Source organism: Neomonachus schauinslandi, chromosome 16 (genome assembly GCF_002201575.2).
Source record: "Neomonachus schauinslandi chromosome 16, ASM220157v2, whole genome shotgun sequence".
Classification (NCBI taxonomy): domain Eukaryota; kingdom Metazoa; phylum Chordata; class Mammalia; order Carnivora; family Phocidae; genus Neomonachus; species Neomonachus schauinslandi.
In genome coordinates this window covers 53,096,833-53,119,438 of record NC_058418.1, presented here as the reverse complement: position 1 = coordinate 53,119,438, position 22,606 = coordinate 53,096,833, and the positions used below count along the sequence as shown (strand labels likewise).

Genomic DNA, 22,606 nt, shown 5'->3' with positions numbered 1-22,606 from the left:
GGCAGCCATTATCACAAGAATCTTTTCGGTCTCAACAAGATTTCCTTTCTTTCAGTTTCTGTCCCTTTTCCTTGGGACTTGCAAATTGAGAAGTAGGGGCTGAAGGCACCAAGGCACAGTTGGGCATGGCTTCTCTCATATACTCGTGGCACCCAGGCTGAAGGTTCACAGAAGGAAACACACTTGCATCTGTATCTCCAGACGGGAGATTAAATCTAGGATGAGTCTATTAGAAAGACAACATTTCAGAATTGGTGAGCACAGCTGAATACCAAAAGTAAATTACACCATAAGCCAGATGTTCCAAGAACTTCTTTTCCATTTTTTTTTCTTTTGCCTGAAGGGAAAGTTTTAGTTCATAAAGAAAACAATGAGCAGAAATTGCTATCGCAAAATTGTTCATGGTTATTTAAAATAAGCCCATTTGAAAATAATCAAAGATGTACACAATGATTTACGGAGGAAGTTGTTCATTTCAGTGTTATTTATCATATGTATAACATAGAAACATCCTAAATGGCTAACCATAAAGGATTTGTTATATAAATGACAGTACTTTCATTTGATGGACTGCTATACAGCCATTAAAAATCATGTTGTTGAAGAATATTTAATGACTTGAGAAAACATTTGCAGTATTTTTTTGAGCAAGGAGAGCAGGTTACAAAGTAGAACATATAATATGATCACATTTTATGTCCTTATAACACAGATACCAGTTGGAACTTCCTAGTCGGGGTCCAGATAAGATTGGCTCGAATTCCCCGTTCTATGGCCTAGGGTCATCAAAGCCTTGCCTATATTCCTCGAGATCCTAGGGACCTACCCTCTTAGAGTTCCTTCTGCCTTCTGTCAGTCACTGCTTCTCTCTACCGTTCTGAACTCAGCAGGAAACTCAACTTCTCTTTTCTGTTTGCAAAACAAGATGTATAGCAGTAAAGTCAGCCATAGCAAAGTTCCTCTGGATTTTGACGACCTGAGAGTTGGGCCTGGGAGAGAGGGAGGGATGGAAGAATCATGTACATCACTGTAGTGGGTTGAATAGTGGCTCCCAAAAGATACGTCCATGTCCTAACTCCACGAACCTGTGAATGTGGTATTATTTTGGAAAAAGTGTGTTTGCCAATGTAATTAAGTTAAGGATCTTTTTTTTTCCTTTTAAGAAAAAAAACTTTTTATTTTTTTGCGGTGAAAAAGTTTATGTTTCGATTTAGCCAGTTGGACTCAGTTTAGATGATCCCAAATTTGTTGGCAACATCCAAAGCATTATCATCAGGAGCCAGTTGAACGTATGCCTTCTTCTCTCCATCAGGCCTGATCAGGGTGTTGATCTTGGCCACGTCAGTGTCCTAGAGCTTCTTCACAGCCTGTTCGATCTGGAACTTGTTAGCTTTGATGTCCACAATGAACACAAGTGTGCTATTGTCTTCTATTTTCTTCATGGCTGACCCAGGAGTCAGGGAGAACTTGATAATGGCCTAGTGATCAAGCTTGTTTCTCCTGGGATGCTCTTATGAGGATATTCGAGTACTTTTTTGTGTGTGTGTGACTGGGGATGCCTTTCAGCACTGCTTTCTCGGCGTTCCAAGCCTTTGCTTTGGCTTCGGCTTTGGGAGGGCAGAGGCTTCCTTCCTCACCTTCGGCACCACCTTCATGATAGGAAGTTAAGGATCTTTAGATTAGATCATTCTGGATTAGGACGGACCCGAAGTCCAATGACAGGTATCCTTGTAAGAGATAGAAGAGAAAAAGACAGAGGGAAATATGAGGTGAAGGCCGTGTGAAGATGGAGGCAGAGAGGGGGGAGATATGGCCATAGCCAAGGAATGCATAGAGCCTCCAGAAGCTGGAAAAGACAAGGAAGATTCCTCCCCTAGGCTTCAGAAGGAGCATAGCCCTGCGGCCACCTTGATTTCAGACTTCTGGCCTCCAGAACTATGAGGGAGCACATTTCTGTTGTTTAAGCCACTCAGTCTGTGGTAGTTTGTTAGGGAGACTAACACAGTCACCACAGTGTGTGGAACAGTGACAGGAACTTTACCTACTAAGAAGGTCCTTCATGTCCTCCTCTCTTCACCACACTGGACTCTACTGACCTCATAGATGCTTCCTTGAGCTTCTCTCCCTCTCTCTTTAACCCCCTCCTCTTCCTCCTTCCCTTACTGTGGCATGGCCTTCCACTTCTCCTCCCTCACCCTGCAGAGTTACAAGCTCACAGCTCACTCTGGGCCTACTCCCAACGAGTACCTTCCAGAAGCACTTCACCATAGCCTTCCACATCTCAGTGAGGCCAGTGGGGAGCCTGCTTCTCCTTCTCCCTCTGCGTGCACTCGTTCTCTCTCTCTCTCAAATAGATAAATAAAATATTTTTAAAAAGGAAATATGAAATTTTTTTTCCCTAACAGCTGATCATTAAATATCATTGGGGGCATATAACTCAGAAAGAACTCAAATACTTCAGTTTGGCTGATTGACTTGGCAAGGCGGAATGGCTTTGCCAATTATATGATGAATATCTTCCATAGTTGAAAGAGGTAAATCGGTTACAAAGTTGCCGTAAAATATATTTAAGACACTTGGTCAAAGTATTTTAGCAAAAATATGACACACGCACAATATGGCACTTGTATTGAAATTAACTGTTTTGATTTACCCAACTCTGAGTATACCTAGTTAAACAAGATTCCTCTGAGTGAAAGAACAGTGGCCACTCCACAGAGCCATCCCATTGATAGGCAGGAGCCTCTCCCCGCTCTCTCTCTCTCTCTCTCCTTCCACATTCCCAAGTCCTGTGGTCCATGTGGTGCCCCGGCATTGCCCCATTTCATGTCCTACTCTCTTACCTGGGGCTCTCGCTCAGCTTCGCCTTACTGCACAGGACTGGAGGCAGTGAGGTTTTTAGACCCTGGGAGGGGAGGAAGGGAGTGAGGAGGGAGCTCTGTGGCCTGGCCTCAAGATGGATTGTCTCTAAGAGATATTCACACTCTGCAGACAGCCAAGATTAACACTCTGACACTCTGGGGTGTTACCCTTGTTAGGAGGCCATCAGGAAAATAGAAAGGAAGCAGAAGCAATGGAAAGAGAGAATGAGTCTGAGACACTTTGCAAGGCAAAAGTACATGGATACGAGAATGACGGAAAAGAAGGAGGTGTCAAAATAACACAGCCAATACCGGGTGTTGCTGGAGAGAAGGAATATACCTCTGGACGTGAGGTTCAGATAGGGGGACTTCCCCGTAAATAGCTCCCAGGGGCAAGATCATATATGTCTGGGAGTCCCTCGTGCAGGGTTAAGAGTTGAAACCAAGATAACTAGAGAGTTCTTTCAGGCAAAGGATGTAGATGGAGAAGGAAAGAAAGCTGGAGGTTGAATCTTGGGCTGGGAAGAAAGATCAAAGGAGGCAAAGAAAGAAGATGAAGAGGAGCGGATGAAGGGGGAGGAGAAGGAGGAGGAAGAGACAGAGACGAGCATAAATAGGGGAGTGTTAGTCAAAGGAGAAGGGGTCCCAAAGGAAAAGAGGGAGAGTGATACTGTCCGTGACAGAAATTCAAATACCAGGCAACTAGCGAGGAAAGGGTCTTGCAAAAAGGAAAATCTAAACAAATGGTAAATTTTAATTTGTCTTGCATAACTGAATCCCTAATGAAACATCTGTGCAAGAATTGCATTTAGTATCATATAATGAACTCATCGCACTCACAGGATTGCCTTTAGTTTCGTAGATGCAGCTGAATAGGATACACGTTTTTCTTTCAAGAAACACCACCTGAATGTTCCTTACAAACGGAGAGGGGGAAATAAAAGGAATTTCATTTCTGTACCGTGCATACCTATTCATATTATGTTGTACTGCCATGCTCTCTGAGGGAGGAACACCTTTGGGTATGCTGTGGGTTAGGTAAACACCCACTAAATATTGATGCCTGCATAATTAGAATGACTAAAATAATCCTGGCATAAAATTACCCTAGCAGTTAGAAGAGAGACAAAATGAAGTAATTTGATCATGAAAATCAATACAAGTCGACTCTCGGTTTTCAATGCAGCTAATTGGAAGCCATTTATTACACAAACCCCGCTTTTGCTCGTGGTCTGTACTCTTTTCCCTCTGAGAAAGAGGAAGGGGGGAGGAGAGTCCCGGGAGCAAAGCTGTCATACTGGGATGGTGGAAAGGAGAAGTATGCTTACTTCTCGAAGGCAGCGGCTCCTGAACTCTTACCTGTATTGATTTTGTCATCTTCTGTGGGCATGTCCAGGATGATTGGCCATCCTGTTCTCTCCTACTCAAATGACATTGCAATTGCAAAGAGACAGACATTATTGTAGGTGTAGTCTTTTTTTTTTTTTTAAGCTTTTATTTATTTATTTGTCAGAGAGAGAGAGCACAAGCAGGGGAGGGGCAGAGGGAGAAGCAAGCTCTCCGTGGAGCAGGGAGCCCGATGTGGGGCTCGATCCCAGGACCCTGGGATCATGACCTGAGCTGACGGCAGATGCCTAACCGACTGAGCCACCCAGGTGTCCCATGGTTTAATCTTTTTTAAATAAGAGTTTTAATGAGCTATATAATTCACATATCATAAAACCCACCCATGGAAAGTGTGATTTACAAATCAGTGATTGTTAGCCTTCACAGAGCTGTACAATCATCACCATATTTCATCACTGTAGAAAGAAACCCTATTTCCACTAGCGCTCACCCCCCGTTGCACCCCAAACATCCCAGCTGCTGGCCACCACCAATCTGCTTTCTGTCTCTATGGACTTGCCTATTCTGGACATTTCATATAAATGGAATCATGAAGTATGTGGTCTTTTGTGATTGGCTTCTGAAACTGGCTAATAAAAACATGGGCACGATGTTTTCTGGGTTCATCCATGGTGTAGCATGTATCAGTACAGATGGCCCCTGACCTAAGACTTAGGATGGTTCGACTTTTGATTTTTCAACTTTCCCACAGTGAGGAAGCAATGTGCCTTCAGGAGAAACTGCACTTCGAATTTGGAATTTGGGATTTGGATCTTTTCCCCCAGGCTACCAATATTTAGGATGATCCTCTCTCATGATGCTGGGTGGCAGCAATAAGCGAAAGCTCCCAGTCAACCATGCGATCATAAGGATAAACAACTGAGCCACTTACAACCATTCTGTGTTTCACTTCCAATACAGTACTTGATAAATTACACAGATACTCAAACTCTATTATAAAATGGGCTTTGTGTTAGATGATTTTGCCCAACTGTAGGCTAATGGAAGTGTTCTGAGCACATTTTTTTTTAAAGATTTTATTTATTTATTTGCGAGACAGAGAATGAGAGACAGAGAGCACGAGAGGGAGGAGGGTCAGAGGGAGAAGCAGACTCCCTGCCGAGCAGGGAGCCTGACGCGGGACTCGATCCCGGGACTCCAGGATCATGACCTGAGCCGAAGGCAGTCGCTTAACCGACTGAGCCACCCAGGTGCCCTTCTGAGTACATTTAAAGTAGGTTCAACTAAGCTATGAATGTCAATAGGTTAGCTGTAGTAAATGCATTTTTGACTTAAGATATTTTCAACCTACAATGGCTTTCTCAGGACATAACCCCACTGTAAGTCGAGGAAGGTCCGTACTTGGTTGCTTTTTACAGCTGAATAATATTCTGTTTGTGTGGATGTATCCCATTTTATTTATCCATTCACCCATTAATGGACATTTGGGTTCTTTCTTTTTTGGAGCTATTATGAATAATGCGGATGTGAACATTCCTGTAAACGTTTTGCACGTATAGTCTTGAAGGTGATCTGTAACAGGAGCAGCGAATATTGCCCGGCAGTTGTCTGTGGGGGACACAGACCTCACCTTATCTCATCAGCTCAGGACTCCTCTGTGAAGAGTCGGCATTCAAATCCCCACTGCTCTGACTCCAAGGTCTGTTTCTTACTTCCTTGCTATACCTCCTCTAAGTCTAAAGACTAGAAAGGGGAGTTATTCATTACTTCATGCTCACTACTATACTCTAGGTAGGACATTAGTTATAACACCTGCTAGCTGATCACAACACATACCGTTTGAAAACCGCCAACCATGAAAGTGTGGCCTCCTGGAGAAAGGATCTCAAGGGGCAGAAGGAAGCCCTCAAAGTGTATCAGGACAGTGTTTTTCAGATACTGCAATTCCCTGAAACCACGGCGGAGGTGTAAAGAAGCTCCAGTATCTGAGTAGTATGCAGAACCGTATTTCCCTTTTCCTCCTAGGACAGACATAGCCCGCACCTCTCTATTCCTTAGACATATCACACTCAATCCCGACTCTACACTTTTGCCCTGTTATTTCTTCCACCAAAATGTCCCTTTCTTCTCTTCTCGGGCCGCCTCCTATTCATTCTTTAGGGCTCGTGTCATAAGCCACTTCCTCAGTAGACACCTGAGGAGCTGTGCCCAAGGAAATCACTGGGATTGGAGAGAAAGCCCACTCCTCAGCAACCTCAATATGGAGCACCCTTAAAAAGCACAGCATTAGAGGATTCTGGTGTGTAGCAGATGCTGTTGGTGTCCCACTGCCATGCCCTCGCACCTACTGGAATTGGAAAAAAGGGAAAATCAGGGACACCGGAAAACATATGCATACACATAAATGTGGAAACTCAGAGATGGAGAGTTAAAAAGACACATGCAGGTGAATATTCAGGAGTCTTATGGAGCCTCATCGTCATCCATCCATTCATCATCCATCTATCTATCCAAGCAATACTGATTGAGCTGAGACACCCCCCCACACACACACATACACATTTATCAGGCACCGTGCTCAGCACTGTGGGTACACAAAGACGGAGGCGGAAGTCTAAAAGCAGAAATTGGAAGTGGGAATAAAAGTAGATGTGGCCCTGAAGCTGGAACAGTCGGGCTGGGCACGTAGGGGAGATTCCTGGAGCAAACCCACTGGCCCAGGACAGGTGAGGATGGACGTGAAACCTGCACATCATAGAGATGCCGAGACCTCCGGCCTTCCTAGAGAGGCCCGGAAGTGGCTCCCCGAGACCGGTCCGACGGCACGGGCGCGGCGCGGGGCGGCGGCGGGCTCGCGAGGCTTGGGCTCCTGGCCTGTCGCGGTCAGCAGGTGCTGCCGTCTTCGACGCTGTGAGTGGGCCGGGGTTGGGAGGGCGGCCGCCTCCGCCCCGCGGGGTCCGGGGTGCGCTGTCCGGGCCGGCAGGAGCGCCGAGAGCAGAGCGGCTGTGGGCGGCCCCGCCTGTCCCTGCGCGCGGTGGTCGGCGCGGCAGTCGGTGACGCCCACCCTGGTGGCAGGAACTACCCCCCCTTTCCAGCTCTCTGCCGGATTCCAAGGAGCCAGGCGCGCCAGGCTTTCTAGACTGTCTCGGAGGCCTCAAACCCTGGCCGCTGGGTGTGTTTTGTTTTGTTTTTTTTCTTTTCTTGTTTTTTGTTTTTGTTTTTTTTGTTTTGGTTTTTGTTTTTTTGGTTTTTGTTTTTTAAAGAGCAGACCCCAATCTCAGAGTTTTCATCAGGCATCTCCATCTGGCTAGACTTGATCATTTGTTTTCATCACACAGTTCCTGGAAATATTACCTTCCCTTACGACAAATCATTCTGGTTTCCCATTTAAAGTGGGAATGTGAGGGTCGCCCTTAAAATGCATGTATTTCTTGTAAAAAGGTAAATAGGTTTAAACAAACATAATAGGTAGCAGAGGTACCAGATGTGACAGAAATTGTAAAGGTGGTAAGTAAACAGTGCACTCTCCCAACCCCATGGGGCGACTCACCTGGTTAAGAGCCCAGCCTTTGGGGGGTGGGGGGCGGACGCCTGGGTAGCAAAGTCCTTTTGGACTCTTTTTTTTTTTTTTCACTTTACTACGACCTTAGTTTTGACTTTTTATTTTTTTTAATTTTATTTTATTATGTTATGTTAGTCACCATGATTCACCGTTTGCGCAAAACACCCAGTGCTCCATGCAACACGTTTGGACTCAGTCTCAGCCTCAGGTCTGATCTCAGGGCGGTGAGATTGAGCCCCGCGTGAGTTCTGAGCCCAGTGCAGCATGTGCTTTGAGTTTCTCTCTCCGTCTTCCTATGCCCCTCCCCACTGAGCGCCATCTCTCTCCCTCTCTCTCTCTCTGAAATAAATAAATCTTAAAAAAAAAAAAAAAAAAAGGAGCCCAGGCTTGGGAGTGCTGCACATCTGGCTTCAAGCCCTGGGTCTAGCTCAGCCACTTACAACCAGTTCTGGGTGGGGAATTTAAGATTTTTTTTTTCCTTCCTGCTAATTGAGATAATTGACATAACACTAGTTTTAAGGTGTACAATGTGATGATTTGTTATACTGTGAAATGGTAACCACAGTAAGGTTTGTTAACATCTCAGGCGCCTCACGTAATTAGCTTTTTGTGTGTATGCTGAGAGCTCTAAAGAGCTAGTCTTGGCAACTTTCAAGTGCATGGTAAGGTATTGTTGACTGTAGTGAGGTATACTGCTGTGTATTAGATCCCCAGAACTCATTCTGCCTTATTACTGGAAATGTGTACCCTTTGACCAACATCTCATTTCGCCTAGCCCCCAGCCCCTGGTAACCACGATGTTTCCCCCTGGAGTATGTCGACTTCCCACTTAATGCTATGCCCTCAGCTAATTTTCTTCCCAAATGTGTCTGGCCTTTTAGGTTGTATACCTCACATCCCTTTTACCTGTATCAGGGTTACTCCCCTTATCATCTTTACCGACTTCGTCTTTATTGCTTTGACTGCTTTGTATTAAGCACAAATAATTTTCAGATCACGCATGGAATTTGAACAGCACCATTTCTAAACCGTCTAGCCTCGATGTATTTTCCTGATCTCAATACAGTAAGAACTCAGTTACCTTTTGCCTCCAGGTAGTACGTGGGCAGTAATTTAAAACATACCACCACAGAGTTAAACCACTTGGAGCTGTTTTTATCTTCCTTGAAGCAAACATAGTAAAATTTTTTCTTTTTTATTTTTTTATTAGAGAGAGAGAGAGTACAAGCAGGGGAAGCGGCAGGGAGAGGGAGAGGGAGAAGCAGGCTCCCAGGGAGCCCGACGTGGGGCTCGATCTCAGGACCCTGAGATCATGACCTGGGCCGGAGGCAGCCGCTTAACCGACTGAGCCACCCAGGCGCCCCAGTAAAATTCTATTTTTATGAAAGCAGTCTTCAATTCTCCTCTCTGTTCTGGACTCCAGTAGCACCTAGATTTGTATATTGCATTATACCCGAGGGTTAGCAGTTGTCATCTTGAACTCGGGATGAAGGAACTGTGTGCGTAATCTAAGGTTCTTATTACTGATCCTTAGCATTTAATTAGGTCTTTGTATATTTAAAGTACCCATAGTCATTTTTATGAGTTTTCTCATAACTTCCCTGTGAGATATCAACTTTATTACCCTCACTTTTATCTTAGTATTATCAAGAGGTCAGGTGGATTTAAATTTCATTTTTTCTTGTTTGTAATTAAGATTCCTTTTTCTGGCTCATGCACTTAACTTTAACCCATATCCACTAGAATGACTGCTCAGGTCAGATGTGACCGTTCACCCTCCACTCAGGGGAAAGCAATTACTAAGCTGGGTTTTGAAAGAGCCTTAAAGCAGTTGAGATTGAGTGCCCAGCCCCAGGAATCAGATGGTAACTAATTAATAAAAGAGAAGCCATAAAGTGTAAAGATCAGGCAGCTGGTTGAAGAAAAACTGTTATCTACTCTTCTCCCTTCTGGCTTAGTGTTCTTGGGAGTTTCTTGCAATTTCCTGAGAAATGTGTCTACTGCGTTTTGTCTATGCTTACTGATGTGGGGAGCCAGGAAGGGAAGCCGTGGCTTCTGGTGGTAATGCTAATGGCTGGTAACCTGTGAAGGTTTTACCCACCTGGTGGTGGACAGGCTTCGTTTCCTTGCTGTTTGTCTTGCTAAATCATTACTTTTTCCTTACTCATTGCCACCTTTCTCCTCTGACCCTCCTGATCAGGTCAGTTATATAAATTCTTGCTTCAGATCATTGTGGAATTAGTTGGAAAGTAATAAGGAGTAGCATGAATAGGCCTGGCAGGTACTCTGATGCGTTAATAATTTGAACTTGTACATTCCCAGCATGACTAATGTGCACATGAACCATGGCTGACTTGTGGTCCTGTGACTGCACTGGAATGTGCAGTTTTAAAAACAAAGAATAATTCGAGATTAGGAAGAATTTCTGTTGGAATTTTCCTAATTGGACTCTGAGGCCTGGCCCATTTTCTGAATCCCTTCTCGTGGAATTCTTGTGGAGGTACTAAGAATATCTTAAACTTTGTTATCTGGCATCCTCTTAATCAGAATAGAACATCTGTTAACCAAATGGAACATTTCTAAAACCTATGTGTGCTGTTTCAGTGAATGTCCACACACTCTTCAGACTTCACCTGGACGCTGCCCACTGGGGTCTCAGTTGGTCACCAGATCCTGTCCTGTTTTCAGCTCAGCACACTGGCATTTCTTCCTCACAGATAAGCCTCGAGCCCAGTCCCATCACCCTTTACTGAGACTCTTGGCTGTTTCCAGCCTCACCCTCCTCCAGGGAAAGCTTGACCCTTAGCAAGGACCAAAGGGAGCAAGCCTGTTCAGTAAACCTACAAAGGCTTTCAACTCTCTACAGAATAGAATCTACACTCCCCCCCAGGAACTCAGAGGTGTCTCAAAGCCGACCCTAGGCCATCTTTCCCACCTCAGTCACCAGCTACGTGCTTTGGCTTCAGTTTGCATACCAGCCCCAGTGGACTCACCATATTAATTGCCCAACACAGCCTTCCTGTTGCTGTTCCATTCATTAATGATGCCCCCTCAGCCAGTGGTACAATGTGATGATTTGTAAGCCTCTGCCTTGTCCTGATTCACTCCTCAGTGAAGTCTTCTCTAATACGCCCTTCAGAATCAGTTTCTCTCGACACCACCTCGGTGCTCCCATAGCACTTTGCTTACACCAACATTTAACAGTAATCTTGTTTTCTCCTTTTCGCTTTGTAGTTTAGATATTTGCAAAAGGCTCTCTCCATCATAAATTCCAGAAAGCAGAATTCTGTCTCATTTAGCTTTGTGTTGTTTTCACTCCATAACTCAGCATTTCTCAGAAGAGAAGTTAAATGAAAGTAGCAGTGTTCGTTGACAAACATAACGATGACTCTTACACACTGCAGGGCCCTGCGTCATTTGTGCCCATCATAATTTTACTGAACTGGATGTATTTCACAGTGTTCAAAATCGTCCATAATTTGAACAAATATTTGTTGAGCATCTGCCATGTTCTAGGTTCTGGTACAGACCTGCCAGTGGAAAAGGTGGAAGGTCTCAGTTCTCATGGAACTTACTCAGTTCTCTTGGAAGGAGAGCAATAGTAAAAAAAATAATAATAATAATAATAATTTTATATAGCGAAATGTATCATGAAGAAACAAAGCCGTATTTAAGGTAAGGGAAGCTCTTTTAGGGGGATCAGAGAAGCGTCTCTGATTGAGCAAGTGACATTCAAGCAGACCTACATACTGAAGGGAAGAAGTCTGGGGTGAAGTATCAGTGACTGACATCCAGTGTATTTGGAAACAGCCTCGGTAGGCGCCACACCAACTGATCGCTGCATGATGGACCGGTTAGCTTTCCTGGCCATCTGATGTACTTAGTACACTCATCCAGAAGAACTTGTCAGGCTTTGTGCAACCGTGTACGTTTGAGAGGTGTAATCATGGTATGTGGAAATATAATAGAGCAATCAATCCCCAGACTCTAGAGCTTGAAGAAAAGGAAATTGGAGAAATGGCTTCATGGAGTGCCCATTATGTCGGGCATTTGCTGGGTTTTCATAAGCCTGTGAGCTTATTATCAGCGCCCTGTTTTTTGCTGCAGCAGTAGCCTCTGAGGGATCAGTAACAGTGTTGCATACTTCTTTCTCATAGGTCCAGTGATCTTTTGACTGTCACACATGGACTTTCAAAAAATCTCCAAAGGAAACTGTCCTCATTACAGGAGGAGGAGGCTATTTTGGTTTCCGGTCAGTGCATCGATCACATATGTCCATGGAATTATTTTACTGGTAGTTGCTGGAAAAAACAGCCTTTAGTTGCTGGAAAAAAAACAGAGCCTTCAACTCTGACATTAATGTAGTGTCAGCTTCTACTTGTTTGAATAGTGTTAAATCACAAATGAACTAGGTTGCCCACTGCTCAGATGCTGAAATTCAGAACTACAGATGTATTCTACTTTAAGAAAAATTCTTTGTAAAGGTATTAAATTAGGGAGATAACTGACATCACCAAAAACATTAGAAATAATAGTTATTCTTTTGCAGTTCTGTTATCATTCATAAATATTCCAAAGAATGGGTGGTGGTTTCATAAACAGAGGGGGGGGGGAATGGAATATGTAGATGCCACCGTATTAGAAGATAAAGCCTCTCAGTTTAATTCGAGTAGATGTGTGGATCCTCAGTTTTGAATATTTGCATACTTACTTACGTAAGTAAGAGTTGCACCAATGAACATGTAAAGTAAGGGACTTGGGATGAGCCTAGAAGGCTTGGATCAGCCCTACACTGATTGGTAAATTATTTTATGCACTTTTCCTTAGGCATAGCTTACTAGCGATTTGATCTAACTTGCTTCTCATCTCAGCCTAGGCTGTGCTCTGAACCAGAAAGGATTCCATGTGATTCTGTTCGACATCAGCAGCCCTGCTCATTCTATTCCAGAAGGAATCAAGTTTATCCATGGAGACATTCGCCACCTCTCTGACGTGGAGAGCGCCTTCCAGGATGTGGATGTCACGTGTGTGTTCCATATTGCCTCTTATGGCATGTCGGGGCGGGAGCAGCTGAATTGGAGCCTGATTGAAGAAGTCAATGTGGGGGGCACAGACAACATCCTCCAGGTTTGCAGGAGGAGAGGGGTGCCAAGATTTGTTTACACCAGCACTTTCAATGTCATCTTTGGAGGTCAAGTTATCAGAAATGGAGATGAATCTCTGCCTTACCTACCTCTTCACCTCCATCCCGATCACTACTCTCGGACCAAATCTATTGCAGAGAAGAAGGTGCTGGAGGCCAATGGTACCAGCCTGGTAAGAAGTGATGGTGTCTTAAGAAGCTGTGCTCTTGGGGCGCCTGGGTGGCTCAGTTGGTTAAGCGACTGCCTTCGGCTCAGGTCATGATCCTGGAGTCCCTGGATCGAGTCCCGCATCGGGCTCCCTGCTCAGCGGGGAGTCTGCTTCTCCCTCTGACCCTCCCCCCTCTCACGTACTCTCTCTCATTCTTGCTCTCTCAAATGAATAAATAAATCTTTAAAAAAAAAAAAAGAAGCTGTGCTCTGCGGCCGGCTGGTATCTATGGGCCTGGAGAACAAAGGCACCTTCCCAGGATAGTGAGGTACATTGAGAGGGGTCTGTTCAAGTTTGTGTACGGAGATCCTAGGAACCTGGTTGAATTTGTCCATGTGGATAACTTGGTACAGGCTCACATTCTGGCCTCAGAGGCTCTGAGAGCTGCCAAGGGCCGCATTGCCTCTGGGCAGCCCTACTTCATTTCAGATGGCAGGCCCGTGAACAACTTTGAGTTCTTCCGGCCTTTGGTTGAGGGCCTAGGCTACACGTTCCCATCTGTCCGCCTGCCGTTGACCCTCGTCTGCTGCTTTGCTTTCCTAACAGAAGTGGTTCACTTCATTTTAGGTCGACTCTACAACTTCCAGCCCTTCCTCACCCGCACAGAAGTTTACAAAACTGGCGTCACACATTACTTTAGCCTAGAGAAGGCCCAGAAGGAGCTCGGTTATGAGCCTCAGCCATTTGACCTCCAGGAAGTAGTAGAATGGTTTAAAGCCCATGGTCATGGCAGAAGTCCTGGGAATCGTGACTCTGAGTGTCTTTTTGGGATGGGCTGATGGTCTTACTCTTGGCTATAGCAGTTCTCACGTGGCTGCCTACTTTTATGGTTCTGTCACTATGAGGGAACTAGAAATAAGGACCTGAACACACTTGCTGAGATGGTTTTCAAGAACTATGGGTTTAGGGCGCCTGGGTGGCTCAGTTGGTTGAGCGACTGCCTTTGGCTCAGGTCATGATCCTGGAGTCCCTGGATCGAGTCCCGCATCGGGCTCCCTGCTTGGCAGGGAGCCCGCTTCTCCCTCTGACCCTCCCCCCTCTCATGTGCTCTCTCTCTCTCTCATTCTCTCTGTCTCAAATAAATAAATAAAATCTTTAAAAAAAAAAAAAAAAAGAACTATGGGTTTAAAATGTCTATCTAGATCTAAATATATATCTAGATAGATAGAAATAGATATCTGGTAGCAAATTTTGGCTCTTCAAATTGCTACTTAAGAATAGATTCTTGGATCAAGTCTTCATTTCTTACCTTCTTGCACTAAGCTGATAGGAGAAAAAAAGAAGCAAAGACAAAGTTGAAATGTAATTCCTTGTATCCTTCTCCTTTAGATGGGTATGATAGAAATCATATTGGAGCCATGGAGCCAGACTGAGGAAGATTGGAAATGTCTTGAATTTCTCTGAGCCAAAAATGTACTTATTTCTGTTCCCTACACTCTGCATCCACTGAAAATAGACTAAAATGTGCACTGATATGGGAATGGCAGAACACTAACAGGCTTGAAAATGTGTGAAAAACCCCAAATTGGGTCAGATCCCTACAGACCAACCCTCTGAGGAGATGGTAGCTGTTGAGAGGCATTAGCTCTTCATTCCTGTAGGATTTAGGAATTAGTTCTTGCCCTTTATGATATAAGGCATGACCCATGTGTGACCGCGTGGTAATGTTTGAGTTTTAAACAAACAGAACTTTGTCTTACCTCATAGGATTCTTCTGAGGATTAAATTAGACAAGACGTATAAAGGGCCACTCAACACACACACAAGCCATTGTTTTTATTCATATCGTTGCTATATATTCCTTAAGAGGGTTTTCTTCCTCAGGGGAATTCTGTTCAGAGGGTGCTGTTGTCACTAACCTTTCTGGAACGTCTTTGTGATAAGCCCTCAGTCTGTAACAAGCAAGTTTGAATATACTCAGTGTTTGTAAAGTTTTGGTCTCTGAGCTTAGATTGAAGTTTAGGAAACAGCCACACATCTGACTAAGGAAGATGATCAAGCTAATGATGCCATTTGTAATTTAAAAATGAAACATAACTCTCAACCAGTAGACTGGTTTTCTTCTGGGAAGAAGTTGGGTTCTCAGAAGGCAACTTCCAGTGAAGAATGTTTTGAACAATGGTGGTATTGTCCAGCCACCCTTGAGGACTGCCGTGGAAGGCATTCAAGGTGTCCTCTTGCACAGGAACCAAAGTGAAAAGAAGACAGAGAATCTTTACCCGTTCCATGATTCCAGCTTCAGAAAAGACAGTATTCAAGCACAAGGCAGAGATTGCTGCAGAAGGTTACGTTAGAATTGTGTTGAGATTACTGGCAGAAAGAGGAAGCTAGATGAATACTCCCTGGTAAATGCTACCTGGGTATTTTGGAAAAAATGCTCAACCTGATACCAGAAGACCTGCAACCATGAAGATACTGTGTGGCTTTAATCCAGTAACTGAAGCCTCTTACTTTCCTCACTTGGGAAATAGGAATGACTTGTATTTGCCTTTTCTACAAACCCACCATCCACCTCACAAGGTTTGTTGTGAGCACAAAATAAGATGTCGTGAAAGTACTTTTAATATATAAATTACCACATAAATACGAGGTAGTGGTATTTAGAGTCTTTTCTATCTTAAGGTTTTTTTTGTTGTTGTTGGGGATGGGGCAGAGGGAGAGAGGTAATCCCAAGCAGGCTCCATGCCCAGCACAGCGCCTGATGTGGGGCTCGATCTCACTACTCTGAGATCATGACTTGAGCTGAAATCGAGAGTTGGATGCTTAACTACTGAGCCGCCCAGGCGCCCCTATCTTAAGCTTTTGCTTTAGTCTGGAGTTACCTTGTATGAGCACCTATGGCATACCCAACAGTGCAGGTGCTATAGGGCGGGTTCCTCTGCCCTCTGCCGCCTTACAGCCCACTAATGGCACGGCGTGTCCACACGAGGTCACTGATGGAGCGGGTACGTTCAGTAAAACATTTGTCCGCTGTTACTGAGAGGCGTCGCAGACTTTCAAAACATGTTTTTATTGAAGTCCTTCAAAAGAATGACAGATACTTCTTAGTTTTCTTACACCAAGTATACTGAGTATAGTGGGGTTTTGATTGGTTTTGTTGTTTTCCACAATCAAGAGATCCACATGGAATTCAGGACGGATATATGGGGTCTCTTGTCATCCAGGTGTGAGGCATTTGGCTATGCCATAACATTTGACACTGTTGTCCACTCTTTCCTTGAAACAGTTCATTCACTGTTCATGAACTCATTCTTGGTCTTTCTCCTTGTATTAATTACCTATTGTATTACCTCAAGATCTACTACAAATTACCCTAAGACATATCATCTTAACAAATCACTCCTAGACATATGATCCTAGAACAACAAACATTACGTCCCGGTTTTTATGGGTCAGGCATTTGGATGCAGCTGAACTGGGTTGGTCTTGCATAGGGTCCCTCATGAGGGTCATCTCATGATATCTGGTACTGCGGTCATCTGGAAGCCTGACTGAAGCTGGAGGATCCACCTCCAGGATGGCTGATCCACGTGACTGTTGGCAGGAGGCTCAGTTCCTCACCATGTAGGCATCTCCATTGGACTGCTTGAATGTTTTCATGACATGGTAGCTGGTTTCCCCCAGAGCAGATGATCCAAGAGAGCATGGTGGAAGGTACAATGTCTTTCATGACTTATCCTCAAAGGTCACACACTGTCACTCCATAATATACTGTTTACACAGGTCAGTCCTATTCAGTGTGGGAAGGAAGTACCCAAAGGTTTGAATACCAGAAGGTGGGGAATGTTGGGGGCCATCTTGGAGGCTGGGCTCTTGGTTCCATCCTCTGAGTCTCCTTTTCCATTAAAGGTAGCCCATATTTACAGCTACATCGTTTTCTCAGCCTGCTACCACCCAGTAGAATTTGGGAGGTCTAAAGACCTCTTTACACTTTGTAGAGTATCTTTTTTCAGCCCAAGCTGGTGGTGCTACTGCAAATATAATTTTTCTGAACACTGTGTGTCTCCTGGGAGTCTTATTCCAGTTCACCCCATTATGCAAAAGCCACACCCACAAGTTTGAGATAAGTCCTTCTCTACCTTGGGCTTCTGCTCAGGCTGCTGAGGGACAATACCCTTAAGATTCCTAAAAGCTTTAGTATTTGAACAACACTTTTAAGTACCACCTTAGGTCTCTTAAATCTTAAAAGGTTTTATAGCCACAGCCTCAGTCATGCACTGTCATTTGCATAGTACCATATTGGCTACACAGGTTAGCCCTGTTGCATGTGGCAGGAGACTACCCAGGACATAAAGACTAGGTGGTGGGGAATCACTGATGGCCATGTTGGAGCCCACTACCACACTCCTATGTCTCGTCAGTTCCCTTGTCCTCTCCTCCACTCCAGTCCTAAGTGGTAGATTTCTTCAGTGCTCATTACTAGACCCTCTTCTAATATCATAATTTCTCCAAGCTCCTGATCTCGTCCAAACCCCTGGCTTTCATTTCCATCTCTATCCCAAATACATACTACTAAATAGAGTTCCAGCTCAGACCATTCTGAGCTCCAGACCCATCTATCCAAGTCCCTTACATCTCCACCTGGGTATGTCACATGCACCTCTCCATCAACATATCACACAACCCCTCCAAATTATAGGGTTTCTTTCTTTAGTAAGCATCACCAGTACCCGCTGAATTTCTTATGCCAGAAATCTGGGATAATCTTCGATCCCTGCCTGCCCTTGACACACCTAACCCCCCTTGAAGCCCACTGACTTTAACATCTGTTCATGCCTCAATGTTGTCCAGTGAACAGGTGTTACCTCTCTCCCCTAGGCTCCAATAATACCCTCTTTTCTCTTCCACCTACATACCCTCCTGCCTTCCTTCAATCCGTTCTCCATGGGCCAAGCAAAGTGATCCTATATGTAAATGTATGTCACTTCCCTGCTCAAAACTCTCCTCAGATATAGGCTGAAAATCCTTAATGTGAGTCCGAGGGAGGCCTTGCTTGATCTGGCCCCTGCTAACTGCTTCAAGATCACTTCCCCCACACTCCCTTCTCTGCCTGAACTACACCAGGTGTTTGCAGGTTCCGGCTTCCCAGCTTCTCACATCCCTCCTCACTTGATGCCTAATGTTTTTTTCATGCCTCAGCTTCAGCTCCCTTCTTCCAGATGCCTTCCATGATCCCAACAGTGTAGGTGTGGTCCTCCTGCTACAAACTCATACCACCTGCTTCTCTTTTACAGCTTTTATCACAACTGGAATAGTTGGTGCAATTATTTGTCTAATGCCTGTAAGCTCCTCTATCCCTAACACCTTGCACAGAACAGGAGTTCGGTAGGTATTTGTTAAGGAACGTTATTTTTCCTTCTGAGGGTGAACACTCCTTTCTGGTGCATACATTAGCATTTGTAAACTGTTGACTGGGAAAAATGGCCAACCTACTATTCTAGCATCGTGTGTTGACGAAATCAAGACTAGATGGGGTCTAGTAAATAAGCAAGGTCATGTTCCATGTGATGTGGTGGAGCTCCGATATGCTGGAATAAGTTCAGGGAAGGGCGAGGGATGCGGGCAAAGTGGAAAGTTATTTGAGTTCTCCACGTCGCAGCTGAAAACGGACCACTTGAAAGAAGTCTTTTTTTTTTTTTTTTTTTTTTTTTTTGACAGAGAGACACACAGAGAGAGGGAACACAAGTAGGGGGAATGGGAGAGGGAGAAGCGGGCTTCCTGCGGAGCAGGGAGCCCCATGCGGTGCTCGATCCTAGGACCCTGGGATCATGACCTGAGCCGAAGGCAGACGCTCAATGACTGAGCCACCCAGGCACCCCAAGTCTATTTTCTGAAAGGTAACGCACTTCCTTTCTCAGGTCAGGAGATACCACAGTTAAGGAATTCCATTAGTTCTAACATTCCTAGTTGCCCTCCCCTTCCCTCAACCTCGGATTGAATCCCCAAACCTGCCTAATGATGCGAAACCACGTTTACGCTTGTGCACACAGGGGCGCTTCTAGACACTGGGCATGAATCAGCCAGCAATGCCACCCCAGCCAGTGCTTCCAAGGTATAGTTGGGCGGTCATTGGTAAGTGTGTTGGAGGATCATACCCTGTGACAAAGAGCCTTGCAATGGAAACCAAAGGTAACGCAAAACTGCCTACGTCTGCAAAAAAGGGAAGAAGGGCCTTTTCCGTCCGGTGGAAACACTTGATTTCCTTAGTGCTGTTCTAAACACGAGTATCAGAGGGTGCCATGTTACAAACAGCAGTTTCCTGGGGGCCAAGTGACTAATTCTGGCACCAAATGACCTAGGCTGGAGTATTTCTCAAGGCTACAGAGTAGGCCTTGGGGCAGGGGGGGTTTCTTTTTTTTAAAAAAGATTTTATTTATTTGACAGAGAGAGAGAGAGCACGAGCAGGGGGAGGGGTAGTGGCAGAGGGAGAAGCAGGCTCCCCGATGAGCAGGGAGCCCAATGCTCTGCTCCATCCCAGGACCCTGGGATCATGACCTGAGAAAGGCACCCCAAGGTTTTATTTTTCTCAATCACGTAAAATGTTGATTATAAGAAAGCCAGTATTGTTTTGCTGTAGATTGTTTTACTGACAATTGTTGGTGTACCTCCTATCTCGCATTCTTTTCCAAATTCCCTCGCCTTCCAGACAACGTAGAACTAGCTCTCACCCCGTTGGGCACCCTGGGGTTAATGGTCCCCATGTTAGCTGGTCTTGGCATCCAACACCAGCAGTTCGTGTCTTATTAAAATTGTCCCTGTCTGCCAGCACCCCTTGCTTTGGAGAATGACACTCCTCTCCCCTCTTTGGTGAGAGATACCCATTCCCAGCCCATTCCTTGGTGCTGACCTCCTTGTGCAAGACCTGGCCAATCAGAAGGCGGCCATCCTCCCGAGCACAGTCATTGGTCAAGGGGGGACCAATCAGCATCGTCCCTTCCACTTTTCTCCTGGAGCTGTTTGGAGAAACTCTGCCTGCTGGGGTGGCTTCATCCCGAGGTTAGGATTCAGGGCTGCCGGGGACTCTTCTACCCCGGAAGAGAGACTAAGCTCTGAAAACGTTGTTTGGATTCCTGGCTCCGGCTGGGAGTTAAGGACCCCAGAGCCCAGAAAGGGTGACAGAGAAGGTCCTTGAAGACCTCACCGAGTCCACCACCCAGCTGTACCCAAGGCTGACTTCATCCTGGATCGTCTTGTCCTGTGAGTCTCACTGCATTTTCTTCCTGCTTCAAGTTTTTGTTTGTCTCGAGTTGGGTTTTTCTCCATGCATTGCAAAAGGTCTTAGTTAATAGTCTCCACAGCTCACTCCTGGGCACAGTTGAACGCATTCTGTGGTGCCTAAGGGCACTCATTCTCCACTCACCTGTGTGCCTTCTGCCCTAGGGGGTGGGGAGCCCGAGGGGAGTGCGCTTTTATCCCGCGGGGAACCAAACATTGGCTGGCGTTCTTGCTGAGTTGGACTAATGTCCATTTATAGAATCCTGCGTGTCTGGGCTGATAGGCTTTCAGCAACCTAGTTCAAATTCTCTCTTTATTAAGAAAATTGTTTGACAAAGTGATTTGTTCCCCCAGAATTTTGGTGTCCTTATGAGGGCAGGGGCCATGGCTGTTTTGTCCATTTCTTTATCCGGAGAACACCATACAGCCCTTCACCTGCCCAATAAATGCTTCTTGATTGGCTGAATGCATTTATCAGCCAGGTGACCTCATGTGGCTCTGCTGTTCCCCTTACCCACTCCTTTAAACCTGTGGCTCCCAGCTCTCCCTGAACATAACACTGGAGGCCCAAGTTAAAAATACAGATGCCAGTATTTAGTACAGGATTGTTAACTGCAGCCCTCCTGGGGTATGTTAGCGCTCTAGATTTATTTCAGGTGCTCTCATCACAAAAGTAACTATGGGAGGAGATAATTAGCTTGACTCTAGTAATGACTTCATTATCTGTGTATATATGTATAAGATCCTTATGTTGTACACCTTAAATATATACCATTTTTATTTTAAAAAAGAAAGTAACAGAGGAGCGATGTGATGCAGAATAGCAGAGAGAGAAACTTTAGGGGTTAGTTGTTTCGCCAAAGCAACCAGTAAACCAGGGGAAAAAATGATCAGAAACCAACAATTTCAGAACTCTGTGTTATGTATACTTTACTACAATAAAAATTCTATGCAGATTCCGGACTCTTCCCCTGGCAGTTACTGATTCGGAAGGTCTGAGTGGGCTGGGACTGTGTACTCCAGGTGTTTCTTGTCTTCCAACAAGGAGGTGAGAAATGCTGACTGATACCCTTTGCAGGATGCTAAGTGAGAGGCTCCTGAATGCTCCTTGGTCTTCCCTCCTAGTGCGTTGTGACACCACATGCTCAGCACCCCTTTGCTGAATGAATAAAGAGGGGGATGGGACTCACAAAAGGACTTTAGACTCAGGTGACCTCCCGCCTCCCCCTTTGTGCATGTGCAGTCCTTGGTTCCCTGACAAGCCTGGCCATATCTCTGTGCAAACTCCAGTCCACCTGGAACCGGCTGCTTTTGGCCAAAGGGCTCGTTCTGCAGTCCATGTGGTTGGGCCTGGTTACCTGATCTCTTAGCACAGACTCGCCATTTGCTATTGAAAATCTAACCAGGAATGGAGTCAACCAGTCCATGGTATTTCTAAGCTGTGCAAATTCATAAGATGTTACCCCTCTGTATTTTAGAACTCATGCGCACCCAGAAATATATCTTTGTTACTGGAATCAAGTACAGCTGGGGCAAAACCTAGCTCACTACAAAGAAATTACACATAGTAAGGTGACCTGGGCAAGTGTCTTTCAGCCAACAAGGGGTTTAATTGCAGTGTTTTGCAATGCTTATTTTTAACAGAGCTGGTTGAAGCATGCAAGTAATTAAAAAATTCTTCATTGCTAATATGTAGGATTTTAATCCTGGTGAATATTCTAGATGTCTTTTTTCCTCCAGTCTTCCAGTGGAGCCTTATTACAGATCTAAGAGTGAAATAATTTCTTGCCAATACGTATTTTTAAATTGTGTTATGAGAATGGGTCGTCACATACCCTTAACCATCCCCTACATGTTAGTGTCTTGAGTAACTAATAGAGGTTTGAAGCGCTGCCCAGCTTTGAGGAGGAATTATTTGCTGTGTCGCTGGGGCAATTAAAACACCCCCACTGAGTTGTGGTCAAGTAACTTCCGTAGGGATTTTGCTCCTAGGTGTGTTAAACACTAGGATAATGATGAATATTACCTGCCACTCTCGTTGACTAAGTTACTCAAAAACAATCATTCTTAATAGTTAATTGCTACTATTTGTTGACCATTTACCATGTGTAAGGCTGTCTATATTTCTTAAGCTCATTTAGTTCTCTCAATGCCTTTTTTTAAAGATCTTATTTATTTGAGATAGAGTGTGAGCGCGTGCGTCAGTAGGCGAGTGCAAGTGGGAGGAGGGGAGCAGAGGGAGAAGCCGACTCCCTGCTCAGAGGAGCAG

At 45.0% G+C, this 22,606-nt stretch overlaps 1 protein-coding gene across 1 annotated transcript; it reads left to right on the top strand.

Moving 5' to 3' along the window:
• Positions 1-11,413: 11,413 nt before the first annotated feature.
• Positions 11,414-14,088, top strand: SDR42E1 (short chain dehydrogenase/reductase family 42E, member 1). Its single transcript, XM_044922069.1, is given in 5 exon segments — positions 11,414-11,445; positions 11,939-12,022; positions 12,642-13,133; positions 13,322-13,884; positions 13,887-14,088. Coding segments are annotated over 5 exon segments (1,251 nt in total). The 3' UTR covers positions 13,967-14,088.
• Positions 14,089-22,606: the final 8,518 nt, after the last annotated feature.